At 37.2% G+C, this 14,256-nt stretch overlaps 1 protein-coding gene across 1 annotated transcript; it reads left to right on the top strand.

The window, feature by feature from the left end:
- The first annotated feature begins 7,295 nt into the window (after positions 1-7,295).
- Positions 7,296-12,527, top strand: LOC131153442 (probable RNA-dependent RNA polymerase 1). The gene is made up of 3 exons (XM_058105742.1): positions 7,296-9,192; positions 10,397-10,547; positions 11,472-12,527. Exons 1-3 carry the CDS (start codon positions 7,454-7,456, stop codon positions 12,282-12,284), a joined length of 2,703 nt encoding a protein of 900 aa, XP_057961725.1. The 5' UTR covers positions 7,296-7,453; the 3' UTR covers positions 12,285-12,527.
- The last annotated feature ends 1,729 nt before the right edge of the window (positions 12,528-14,256 follow it).

Below are 14,256 nucleotides of genomic sequence, written 5' to 3'. Positions count from 1 at the left end.
ATATTCTATTTTAGATAATCATCACCTTTGAGTTTATGGAATAATTGGAACCAGAGATCATTCAAAATCCTCTAACAACAAGCTTATTTTTTAAGAAGAACTCTAATCACTAAAATGGAAGAAGGGATAAATATATTGATCACATAAATGATGCAACCACAAGATTATGACTCCAGCTAAAAGTCTTGGTGTAAAAGTTGAAAAGAAGAGTAAACCACTTCTTTCCTGGAATCTCTACAACCTTCCTTTGATAGTCCTTGCCACCAAACATTGTTTATTGGTAAGGAAACCTTGATTTGGAAGAAGTGATTGACTTCACGACAAGATAACTGAAACCCTAAAAGCCAACTTTTAACCTCCAAGGCTAGCCTTGGTCACCAAGGTAGAAACTGACGCAGGGGTAGATATTACATAGAAATCAAAACCATGGAGATCAGAAGTAGACGGTCCAAATTCCAAGCCTTGTTAAATTCCAGCAACACTCAGAACAAAATGCAGATCGAGTGTTGGAATTGTGCAGATTGCCACTACAAATCATGCCGTCCTTGAAGATGAGCCAGAAAATAAAACCTAAGAAAATGTCATCTTCTTCTTCAAGATAAAGATTCACTATTATGCTCTCTTCAAGGAAGGGAGAGTCTTGGGTATTAGACTCTGGAGCCTCGTTTCATGCAATAGGCAACAAATAAATGCTTAACAGGTATGTACCCGGTAATCTTGGCAATGTTTATCTTGGTGATGACAAACTTTGTGAAATTGCAGGAAAAGGAGAAGAAAAAATAAATTTGATAGGTACCACTTGGAGTTTGACTGATGTAAGATATATCCTTGATCTCAAGAAAAATATAATATCTTTTGGACAACTTGCAAGTGAAGGTTACACTACAACCTTCTGTGGCGATAGTTGGAAAATTTCCCAAGACGTAATGACATGCTTGTGCGGTAAGAAAACTGGTACTCTTTATATGACCTCAGATGCTTGCATGTCAATTTCAGTTGCTGTAGGGAATGAAGATTCAAACCTATGACATCAGAGACTCGGTCACATGAGTGAGAAAGGTTTGAAAATTATGAACTCAAAGGGAAAGATACTACGTCTCCAGTTAGCTAATATTGACCAATGTGAAAGTTGCATTCTTGACAAACAAAAAAGAGTCAGCTTTTAGACATTCGACAGAACTCCAAAGAAAGAAATATTATAGCTGGTGCACACCGATGTTTGGGGACTGAGTCCATTTTCATTCATTGGTGGGAAATCCTATTTCGTCACTTTTATTGACGACCATTCCAAGAAGGTATGGGTCCTAACAAGTGGTATCATAAACCAGTTGGAGCAGAAAAGCCAGATCAGAAGTGATCCCAAAATCAGAGCTCTATCCAGTGGCTCAAAATTAAGTTTTGAGGCCACCATCACATTCAACTCACCGAGACGAAGCCAATCGTGCAATCCAAAGCTCGAAAGAGCCAGGACAAAACCACACGTGCCTCATCGGAACAAGATGCTTCGACACGCGCCAGTCACGCGCCAGTGACTAGTTGCTCACACGCCCCATGCATTGCACGCTTCTTCCTCGCCTGGACTGCCTCAACTCGACCCAGTAAAAACTTGACCCGACTTAGAGACTCTCTCAGATCGGATCAACCTAAGAATCGGTCCTTGACTCATATTTGACCCGTCGTATTGAAATTGGCCACGTCAGCGGCGCTGAGTTAGCCTGTAAGAACCTGAATCGTGGTGTATGGGTTAATTTTGTAAAAAATGGACTTCTACAGACTTCGTCGATGAGGCTATAATTTGTCAACGAAGGTAGAAGACTTTTCGTCGATGAAATTTAGAGGTTCGTCAACGAGGAAAAGCCGAGAGGTTCAGGAAATTTAAATATCAAGATTCATCGACGAAATCGTTGCCTCGTTGATGAAATCCTTGAAGACCTCATTGACAAGGACACCACTTCGTCGACGAAATCCTTCGAGTCAAAGGCTTATAAAAGATCTTTTGGGGGTTTGCTTCTTGGCTAAGTTTTGGAAAAGCTCTCTTTTTCTCTCTCTAAAACTCTCCCTACACACTCTCTCTCTAGGTTTCTTTGTCATTCGTTGCCGGATTCATGAATCCAACGATACTGCGAGGATCAGTGAATGATTCTCTACGTTTCTACTGGATTGGAATCTCGTTTCAAAGGATTTTGGGTTTCGGGCCAAAATCGAGGTAAGACTCGGTTTTCAATTCTGATTTGGTATATGTATAGTAGTACAGATTGTAAGTATGTTTTGTACTATGGTTTGTAGGTTTTGGTGTCTCGGTTCGTAGTTTTGAGGACCGTAAAGTTCGTAATTGGTTTTCGGGTTAAGGTAAGGGGATTCTATTTATATCAGTCTATTTTTGAAATCGGGATTGGTAAGCCTATAGGCTATGATCATATGTATGTTTTGTCTACTTATTTAGGGAAATCTATCATGTAAAAACACGAGGTTTTTGGGTTACAGTTTTTTGGGAAAATTGGGGATTTCGAGTATCATCTCTATTTTGTTTGGAAAACTGTTTGTCTTGTATAAATTGTATTATTGAGGTGACCGTAATCCATATTTGCATAAGCTGTATACTTGAATTTGTAAACGATATGATTTGCCGTAAACCAAATAAGTGTGGTATGTTTGTATGTACGTATTTTGTTTCAGATATTTATGAAACAGTTATGTGAAGGCTAATTACTGTACGCTGAAATGTATAGGAACGTGAGTTCCAAAATGATTCCAGGGACTTGTAAAACAACCAGGTATCAGGTAGTTACCGTGGCGAGAGTGGCCGGCTCTATATCCGGGGTGTGAAATATCACCAGTAAGTTCTGGCTGGTCACCGGTGGGTGTGATCTACACCGTATGTGGCATTGGATTCAATGTGGGCTTAGGTCGTCGCAGCATAGTTTGGCACGTGGCAATGTAATCTGGGTGAGACTAGGTGACCTTGTGTAGTTGCGTATGTAGCAATGGATTCACTATTGGGCCTGAGTCGTAGATCTTCGCAGTTGTATGTGTAGAAATGTAATCATTGTGAGACTAGGTGACCTTGTGTAGTTGCGTATGTAGTAATGGATTCACCATTGGGCCTTGATCGTCGCAGCTTAGTTGCGTATGTAGCAATGTAATCACTGTGAGATGAGGTGACCTGGTGTAGTTGCGAACTAGTGTGACGACACTAACCGTATGTATGTTTGTATGTATGTGTTTGGGTATCATATGAACTGGAATGGTTTTTGTGAAAATACTGGAACTGTATGGAAATGTATGGAACTATTTTGAAACTGTACGAATTGTTTCAATTGTATCGTATGCATAGTGTTATGAAGTATGTAAAATGACACTGGTATGCCACACACTTATATAACCTGTTTTCTCCCTTACTGAGAGGTGTCTCACCCTGAATATATACAAATGTTTTCTAGGTCTTTCGGGTAGTCGAAACAAGCATCCTAGCATCTGAAAGCGAGGGGTGTTGTTTAGCTACTACTAGTGCCTAATAGGTACGAGTTTTTATAACCGGGTTGTCGTGATGGATTTTGTAGACGCCCGTAGTATGTATGGTGTTCATAGAGATGTATATTCTCGTATGGTATAGACTCTGGTATGGTACAGTTATGTATAGAAAGACTGTATTTCGCTACATATTTTGATGAGTATAGACGACTGTATGTATGATGGTAGGGCATCCGCTCACCCTACGGGGTCGGACCCTCTTTGTATGTGGTATCATGTATGTTTTAATTGATATAGAGACATGTTAGGTTACTCAAATTCACCCCTGGGTCCCATTTCTGGGTTCGGAGCATGACACAGCCGCCACGTCAGTTGAGCCCCATTGACTGGTCAGCAGCCACGTTAGTAAGTGGACCCCATTGCCACGTCAGCAGGTGGACACCATTGCCACATTAGCATCCTGGCCACCCCAGCAGGGGTGTGCCACGTCAACATCCCCGCTATGTTAGCATTCTTTGGCCACGTCAACACCTGCCACATCAGCCTGCCACGTTAGTAGAGTTGACCAAGTTTGACAAGGTTTGACCTAAACTTTGAACGAGCTTTTCGGAGTCGTTTTGGGTATATTTTTCGAGCGAGTTGAACCATTTCTAAGGTTTTAGATCATTCTGAATCCAACCACGCTATCCATTTGAGCTAATTCCATCTCTAGATCAGTGAATCGAGATGTCAAACGAAAAGAGCTCAAAAATCGAAATGTTCAATGGCAACAATTTCGATTTCTGAAAGATGCAGATAGAAGATTATTTGTTTAGAAAGGAATTGCACTTACCATTGAAGGGTAAGCCAACATTCATGAATGAGGACGAGTGAGAGTTGCTTGATCGAAGAGCTCTCGGAGCCATCAGAATGACGTTGTCAAAGTCTGTGACGTTCAATATCATGCATATATCATCCACCAAGTCTCTGATGGATGCACTCTCTAATATGTATGAGCAGCCCTTAGCCGTAAATAAGGTACATCTCATAAAAATACTGTTTACAATGAGCATGTCTACAAGTGAGAGTTTCAGCAGACATTTGAATAATTTCAATGAGTTATTGGATCAACTCTCCTTAGTTAGGATAACATTTGATAATGAGATTCGTGCCCTGCTAATTCTCAGTCAGTTGCTCGAAAGTTAGAATGGTGTTGTTACTACTATCAGTAGCTCCAAAGGAAAATTGAAGCTTGTATACGATGAGGTCGTCAGCATGTTTTTGACGGAGGAAATCAGAATGCAGTTGAACCATGACTCCACTTCGAGTTCAGCCTTGAACATGGAGAGTCGAGGTAGAGGAAACAGGCATGAACGATCAAATAACTGCAGCAAATCTAGACCCAGGCAGTCTAAATCCAAAAAACCCAGAGGTTCTCAAGACACAGGTTCCTAGAGCACAAAAGTTATTGAGTGCTGGAACTGTGAAAAAACTGGTTATTACAAAAATCAGTGCAGAAGTCAGAAGAAAGAATACGAGACGAGGGCAAAGGCAGAAGCAAATATTGCTTCTGAAAATGATGAGTTGTTGATATGCTTTTTGAAGAGCAAGCAGGAGTCTTGGGTCTTAGACTCCAAAGTTTTATTTCATGCCACTTGCTATAGAGATTGCCTAGAGGAGTACACATCAGGTAATTTTGGTAAGGCGTACCTTGGTAACGATCAACCTTGCGACATAATCGGCAAGGAAGTTGTAAAGATCAATATAAACGAGTCAATATGGAAGCTGAAGGATGTCAGATATATTCCAGACCTGAGAAAGAATTTGATCTCAGTTGATCAGCTGGTAGATGAGGGATACACGATGAAATTCATTGGCGATGAATGGAAAGTTTCAAAGGGTGTACTAACGATTGCGCGAAGTAAGAAAAGCGGAACACTTTTTCTAACCTCCAATGCCTCCATGTTTATTTCAGTTGCTGCAAGAAATGATGACAACAACATCTGGCACCAACGACTCGGTCACATGAGCAAGAAGGGACTCAAGGTGATGCACTCAAAGGGAAAATTGAGTGGTCTACAGTCAGTATAGATTGACATGTGTGAGGATTGTATAGTCGGGAAATAGAAGAGGGTCAGTTTCTAGATAAACACCCATGCCCCAAAGAAGAAGAGACTAGAACTAGTCCACTCAGAATGTGTCGGGACACAACAACAGAATGCTAAGAATCCTCAGGTGGAGGAACTAGTGGAGTATATTGTCGCACCACCACCTCCTACTCCAGCTCCGGAGCTTAAGAGATCTACTCGGTCTCATGTACCAAACAAAAGGTATATTGATTACTTACTTCCTACAGATGGAGGAGAGCCCAAATGCTATGATGAAGCATGTCAGGTGGAAGATACGAGCAAGTGGGAGCTTGCAATGAAGGATGAGATGAAGTTCCTCACCTCCAACAGAACGTGGGAACTAGTTGAGTTGCCCAAAGGCCTTCACAATAAGTGGGTGTACAAAATCAAAAAGGAGCATAACGGCTCCAGAAGGTACAAGCTTCGGTTGGTAGTCAAAGGCTTCGAACAGAAGGAAAGGATTGACTACACCAACATCTTTGCACCAATTGTGAAACTGACAACCATCAGATTAGTCCGCAGGAATCGAGCAGACAGGAAGGTGGTGACTACAGAGAAACTGAAGTTGTGTTCAACTTCAGTTGGTCTTCATGCCTGAAGACATACTTTGAACACATCATTTATTTATGATACTAGTTGAGGAAGCGTCTCTATCTCCAAGTGGGAGACTATTGTGTTGGAGCCAAGAGACGCTGAGCTAGAGACATGCGTGTGGAGATAAAGCTGCTGAATTAGAGACACGCGTGAGGAGCTGGACATTTATCCACCATTCATCTCCATTTATCTCATGATTGTAAACCTCCCAAATTTGTAATTTAATGTATTTAATTGTGATTTAAATATCAGCCCTATGAATAGAGAGCTGAGGAATACAAGAGGTATAGAGCAAGAGAAGCTCAGAGAGCAGAGAGAAGAGAGAGGAGGAAGAGAGTGAGAGAGTTGTATTTTTCCGGTGAATAGTGAATTTTGTGGTGTACTCCGTGGTTGTAGGTCGATATTGACCGAACCACGTTAAATTTCTGGTGTCATATTGTTTTGGTTGCTCACAGGGTCCTAAAATTTCTTATCTTTCTTCTAATTCTATTTCTCACGCCTGTTCTGTTCCTTCCTCTTCTCTATTATGTATTCCTATATTCTTGCTGCTGCTCTTCCCCTCCTCTGAGTTCTATAAATTCTAATACTTGTCCTACACCACGTAAACATGTAGATTTTAAATTTATCTTTTTGATCTTTTTAATCCTGTATGCACTAATAAGCTAAATACTAATAGATTTGGAATTCAAAATCCTATTTTCTATGGTTATTGTATCTCTAGGACTATAGTTACATTTGTTTTTGGTTCTTTGTTTTTTTTTTTTTTTTCTATTTTATATGGAATTTGAAATTTATCTTATGAGATATAATAGTAGTACTCAAATTGGTGATGGAATTCACTTGTATGCTTTTATGTATAGCTGAAGTTTTCTACGTCATCCCAAAGTACTACAGGATGCATGTGTTAATTGAATTTTATTAATGGATTTCTTTTCTTAAATTATTTCTGACTTAAAATTTTATATCAATTGTGTATATTGAGTCATTGGCAACTGAAATTTGCTAGGCATATATCTTAAGTTGAGTTGTGCTAATGCTCTAACTAGTTTGGTTACATATATGCAACAATTAAAGGATTATTGTTTATAATTTTTGTTTTGTTTTGTTTTGATTCTTAGTTACTAGGTGCCCCTCGGATTTATAAAAATGATGTTCGCACCTCTGGAAATGTATTTGAAGATCCTGGTCTCAACTATTTCAGGGATTCTCCTGCTGACCAATGGATTAGGACAACTGACTTCACTCCATCTTGTTGTATTGGTCAATCTTCTGCTCTATGTATGGAGATTCCGCATAACTGCCGAATTCCTAATTTTAAAGAATACTTTGTTCATTATAAAGAAGATGATGACCAGTTTGTTTTGGAGAAAGGCTTAACATATTCTGGCAATTCGAATCTTGTCCCCATCCTTCACCCACCTCTGGGAGTTAGCTTACCATATAATATCTTGTTCAGGATTTGTTTATTGGTTCAAAATGGCCGTCTTTCTGGGCCAACACTTGATTCTAGTTTTTATCAGTTGGTTGATCCTTGTAGAAGAAGCATTGTTTGCATAGAACATGCCTTGGAGAAACTGTACCATTTAAAGGAGTGCTGTTATGAACCTGTGAAGTGGCTCGATGAGCAGTACAGAAAATACTCGGCATCTAGTCAACCTCCAAAGCCGCCTGCCATTTCCTTGGATACTGGGTTGGTTTATGTTCGCAGGGTTCACATTACTCCATGTAAAATATATTTCTGTGGTCCAGAGGTCAATGTCTCTAACAGGGTGTTACGCAATTACCCTGATGATATTGATAATTTTCTTCGAGTGTCTTTCGTTGATGAGGACCTGGATAGACTGCATTCGACAGATTTATGTCCAAGAGCATCTTCTGGGAATGAGAATAAGCATACTGAAATTTATAGAAGGGTGCTTTTAACTCTTAGAAGTGGCATAGCTGTTGGTGATAAGAAATTTGAATTTCTCGCCTTTTCAACGAGTCAATTACGAGAAAACTCTGCGTGGTTCTTTGCCTCAAGACCTGGGCTTACTGCTGTAGACATAAGGGCGTGGATGGGTGATTTTCATCAGATAAAAAATGTGGCAAAATATGCTGCCCGACTGGGACAATCATTTAGCTCATCTACAGAAACTTTGCCCGTTGGTAGGCATGAAATTGAAATTATTCCTGATGTAGGGGTTGAGGGGGGAACAACCAATTATGTTTTCTCTGATGGAATCGGAAAGATCTCTGCCGATTTTGCTCACAAAGTGGCTGGAAAATGTCGCTCAAAATATTTTACTCCATCAGCATTTCAGATTCGTTATGGTGGGTACAAAGGTGTTGTGGCTGTTGACCCAACGTCATCAAAGAAATTATCATTACGGGAGAGCATGTTCAAGTATGAATCACAGAACGAAAAATTAGATGTTTTGGCATGGAGCAAATATCAACCATGTTTTCTCAATCGTCAACTGGTCACTCTTTTGTCCACTCTCGGGGTTAGCGATCATGTTTTCGAAGAGAAGCAAAGAGAAGCCATAAAACAACTGGACAGTATGTTAAAAGATCCGTTGAAGGCACAGGAGACACTCGAGTTAATGCCTATAGGAGAGAACACAAACATTCTCAAAGAAATGCTGATGTGTGGGTATAAGCCTGATGATGAACCATTCCTCTCAATGATGCTGCAAACGTTCCGGGCATCCAAATTGCAGGATTTGCGGACTAGAGCAAGGATATTGCTGCCGAATGGAAGAGCCATGATGGGATGTTTAGATGAAACCAGGACCTTGGAATATGGTCAGGTATTTGTGCAATTTTCAAGCAGTGCACGTCGGGCATGTTATGATGATTCCCCCTTTATGTGCAGCGACAGCAGATCAAATCGGCAGACTCGCGTTATTGAGGGAAAGGTGGTAGTTGCTAAAAACCCCTGTTTGCACCCAGGTGATGTGCGTGTCTTAACGGCTGTTAATGTTCCAGCTTTGCACCATATGGTGGATTGTGTAGTTTTTCCCCAAAAGGGAGTCAGGTATGACACATCACAATACCTTCCAGTCAATTGGTACTTCTGCGACAGAGTCATGCCGTGGTATTATTTGTTGGACGATCCTTTCATATTAAGGATTGCCTATCTTAAAGCGAACCATATTGATAAAATTCTTGATGCCATGGAAATAAGCAGTACTAGTCAGTTTAGTCAGTTACGGATGAAATGTCAAATAGTCATTCCTTTGTATTTAATATGGTAAATAAGAAGATAAATATATCGGTTTATTGCATTCCATTTATCATAAATGGAATGCAGAAACAACTATGACTTCACTAAATTATGAACTTTCCAAACATTGTGCAAATGGAAAAAAAAGCTAAAAAATATTAAGCTGCATAATACCATTATACTTATTTTATTTTTTAATCAGACGAATTCTTTTAGGTTCTAATTTAGCCTATTTAAAATGAAAAATTTAAATGCAAATTTATCAAGTTTTCTTGAATTTAATTTTTTTCAGCAAATGTTTTGTCTTACTTTTAAAACATACGAACATTTTTCTCTACAAAATGATTTACGCTATTCCTACTTTTATTTATGATGCATATACACACTGCTAGTTAATTTTGTTTCTTAAGTTTCTTTCATTAAGTTCAGACATTTAATTTATCCAAAATATATTTTTATTAATATAATTTTATCTAATTTTGGTTTAATTTACTTTCTTTTAGTAGTGTTTTGTATTACTTTAAAAATCAAGTATATTTTTCCACAAAATGATTTACCTATAAGTACTTTTATTAATTTATAGCATGGGTATAAATGTAGGTATGTATAGTTATTTTATTTGTTTAAACCAGGTTTGTTCATTCTTTTATGTTCAAACAAGTAATTTTTATCCAATTTTGGTTGAATTTACTTTTTATATATGGTATAGAAATAAGAATATATGGTCTTACTTTCAAAGTTATGGATATTTATGCGCAAATTGATTTACATTATTCATAGTTCTATGATATAGTATAGAAATTTATTTCTTTTAGGAATGTTTTGTCTTACTTTAAAAATATGAGGATACCTTTGCTCACTAAATTGATTTAAGAGTGTTCATAGAACTATTTACTTCTGTCCAAAAAATGATTTGCACTATTTGTACATTTATGAATAGTATAGATAATATACATACTGCCTTCTTTGATTTGTTAAACATTGTTTGGTGGTATTAACTGAACTGTAATATCAGACCTCATCCCAATGAATGTTCGGGGAGCGATCTGGATGGAGATATCTACTTTGTTTGCTGGGACCATGAACTAATTCCACCGCAGCAGATCCAACCTATGGACTACACACCTCCACCACCTATACGCTTGGATCATGATGTGACAATTGAGGTGCTGTTCTCTAACAAACTCCATAAATCTCGAACTCATTATTTAAATTCCTACAATTTTCTCTGCTCTAATTTTAACCATCACTTGCAAGGTCCCTTTAATTAAGTGATGAGTCCATATTTAAAAATGGGGAGGGATTGAGGAATTCTGGTTTTAAACGGAAATTTTGAAATTATAGTGTAGAGTTTCGTCACGAGGGCATATTTTCTTCGGTTTACTTAGCAATTAGTGACTTTTTAAAGTCCTTCATTCACTCGATGTAGCTTCTGAAAACATATATATCATATGAAGAAGCTTAGTCCTAGTATCCTATCAAAAAATAATTCTATTATATTGTACTGGTAAATCTTCATCACTGCTATGTACAAGAAATTGAATGGTAATGGCTTAATATGGTCTTAACAACCTACAGGCATAATTTCGGTTGGTTACCCCTCTATAAATTTTCAAATAGAGAAGAGAATCCTCCATTTATGTTTTGAATTCTGAATCTCATCAATTTAGCAATGGTTTTATGTAGAACATAAAGTACTTTCCTACAGCTGATTGGCTAAATACTAGGTTTTTTAGTATTATAATTTTATTACCAAGAAAAGGAATCTCACTAGTTTGAGTGAAGTGCACGATTTGTTAGAGATGGTTGCCATTCTCTTATTATAATCATAGGCAACAAAAAATATGAAGGTTGGGGTATCCAAACTCATGTCTGCATGTGTTTATATATATATATATATTTATATGTATATACACCACGCATACGTTTAGATGGCATTCAGTGGTGAATACTTTTAGCAGGGATAAAAAACCATAATTTCCAGACAGCGTTCTATTGTCTTCTCTCAGTGGAAATATTGTAATATCTTGTGAAGATGCACCTGTAACATTGTAGTTCCTCAAATGTTGCTTCTTATTTCTATGGTACAGGAAGTTGAGGAGTACTTTGCCGACTATATTGTTAATGACAGCTTAGGTACCATTGCAAATGCCCACACTGTATTTGCAGATAAGGAGCCCAAGAGAGCAATGAGCAATCCATGCCTTGAGCTTGCAGCGCTATTTTCAATTGCTGTTGACTTCCCAAAAACTGGTTGGCCTGCTGTAATACCATCTTATCTGCATATCAAAGAATATCCTGATTTCCTGGAGAAGCCCAACAGATCCACCTATGAATCACAGACTGTGATTGGAAAGCTTTTTCGTGAGGTGAAAGATGAACCAGACAAAAGCTTTATGCGATCCTTCCCTCCTGAAATGGCTAGGTGTTCTTATGACCCTGACATGGAATATGAAGGGTTTGAAGATTACATCACTGATGCATCTTATTACAAAAGCAATTATGATTTTAAGTTGGGGAATCTAATGGACTACTATGGGATAAAAACAGAGGGTGAAATAATCAGTGGGTGTATTTTGAAAATGTCAAAATCCTTCAGTAGGAGAAGAGACTTCGAACAAATTACTGTGGCTGTGAAGTCCTTGAGGAAGGAAGCTAGGACCTGGTTCAGTGAGCAGGGAAAAGGGTTAGATTTTGGAGAGGATAATGAATATGCTAAAGCATCAGCTTGGTATTATGTCACATATCATTCTAGTTATTGGGGTTGCTACAACGAGGGAATGAATAGAGATCATTTCTTAAGTTTTCCTTGGTGTGTCTATGACAAATTGGTTCGCATCAAGAGGGATAAGATGAGTATCCGAAGGCGCTCTAAAGTTGTCATCACTAACGCGCCAGTTTGATCATGGATTAAGTTTCAATTAAATTACTCTATTGTACTTGAGATGTGTAAATATAAATTTAGCTCTCTGATTCTCAAGAGTGCTTTCTAAGCGCGTGTATATCTAGAAATAGCTGAACCAATGATGGCCTTAACTTCCACCAACGTTTTGTTGGTTGATAGTTGTATATATACTCGTATTTATTGATGTAGAAGTGTTATGCTGATTCGTACTAGAAAATAACAGGTCTATGGTTCCTGCAGAGTCTTGATTTTCCTTGTGTCATCATTTGATCTTGTTTTAATGAAAAAAATTGTATAGAGTTGTTGCCTTATTTTCCAATGCATCATTCCTTGCACTAATTGGTTCAAAGTTTACCTAAACCATATAGAATCATCTTCATCGACTTGGTGCCATCTTTGCCTCTGTTGGAGCCAATGCAACTTTGGAAGCACAACATCTCATCTCTTTGCCATCTCCTGATGGTCTATTGGGATGACCTGGACAAAAGTTATTGGTATTCTATTTGGGAACATGAACTTGAGCATGTGTATTTGAATTTAGTGAGTGCAAACACGATTTATGTCATTGGGATTTTAGCTTCTGAAATTATTACGGTATTGGTTTGAAATTATGGCATGAACTTCAAATGCAAATTCAAACGTATACATGACAAAAATTCCCCTTATAAGTCTTCATAACTAAATTTTCTCCCCTTAAATCTCAGTCTCTATAGTTGGAGTTCCATTTGATACAGCCCCAGGTGCATATTAATGTGATCTTCTTCCTCTCTCTCTCTCTCAACTGATCATGATCCTATGATTTACAAGATTCCTTTCTCATTAAGACCAAAGTCATCACATCCTACTCTCTCTCTCTCTCTCTCTTTGAACTCATCATGATCCTAAGCTTCTCATCTGACTGCAAGATCTGGTATGATGTTCTATAGTGTAAGCATCTTTTGCGATGGCAACTGCACATTAGTGTTCAATGTTCAATTAGGTTGAAAGAATTTTTGATTTCATATATCAAGTTGGTACATTTTTGCAAGTTTTTATTACTACATTTGCAAGCTTTAATTGTCTTTAATAAATATTATTTTCATATTGTTTTTATCCGGCTATTTGGATCATTGGATGCCAAGTGCTATGTGGTACATGTGTATTATCTTAATTGAAAGCAACTTTGGCATGAAAATTATTCAACTTCCTAGTGTCTTAGGGGCGTTTGGTATTACTGTTAAAAATTATGAAAACAAAAACTAAAAACCATAAATAGAAACAAAATCTAAAACTAGCAACTTATGTAAAGTTAAAACAAACTAAAATTTTAATTAAAAAACTCTTATATTTGCCTTCAGATCAAATAATATTTTAAAAAATATGATTAAAATAATAGAATTTAAAAATAATAAAAATTCAAAAATACTATAGTAATAATAAAAATTATTATAATTATTCTACTTATTATATATATATATATATATTTAAAATTCACTTTATAATAACAATCTTATTGTACAAGAAAGCTAAAAAATAGTAAAAATAGTTTGTCATTGACTTATATTATTTTTAAAATTTTTAAAAATTTTGGGTATTTTTATTTTAATCTTATTTAAATTCATATGATGATTTTATTTTAATTCCAATTAAAACTATGTATAAAATGAATGATTTAATTGAAAAAAAAAAATTATTTCTAGATATTTAAATTTTCTAGTAATAGGTTGCCAAAATAATTGAAAATCATAATCGAAATAGAAAACTCTCAATATAAAGAACAAACATTTTTAAAATTTGTTTCTTCGTTATATAAAAACGAAAATAGAATTTAAAAAACAACGATACCAAACATGCCCATTGTTCATCGAAATTATTGGTTTGATGATGATCCACAGAAAAGACTAGCTTTTGGGCATGGACAAGTGTCACGAGCTAAGTTTGTTCAGGGCATTATGTTTTCCTGTGACCGCTTATCTCGTGTGCTTGGGATG

Source organism: Malania oleifera, chromosome 4 (assembly GCF_029873635.1).
Source record: "Malania oleifera isolate guangnan ecotype guangnan chromosome 4, ASM2987363v1, whole genome shotgun sequence".
NCBI classification, from domain to species: domain Eukaryota; kingdom Viridiplantae; phylum Streptophyta; class Magnoliopsida; order Santalales; family Ximeniaceae; genus Malania; species Malania oleifera.
The sequence above is the reverse complement of the archived record's forward strand: the minus strand, read 5'-3'. Positions and strand labels throughout refer to the sequence as shown.

Excerpts from the sequence above, each read along its gene's own strand:
- LOC131153442 (XM_058105742.1), top strand. The coding sequence starts at position 7,454 with ATGGAGATTCCGCATAACTGCCGAATTCCTAATTTTAAAGAATACTTT. Across the intron at positions 9,193-10,396 it reads TTTCCCCAAAAGGGAGTCAG|ACCTCATCCCAATGAATGTT; the intron begins GTATGACACATC and ends CTGTAATATCAG. Across the intron at positions 10,548-11,471 it reads ATCATGATGTGACAATTGAG|GAAGTTGAGGAGTACTTTGC; the intron begins GTGCTGTTCTCT and ends TCTATGGTACAG.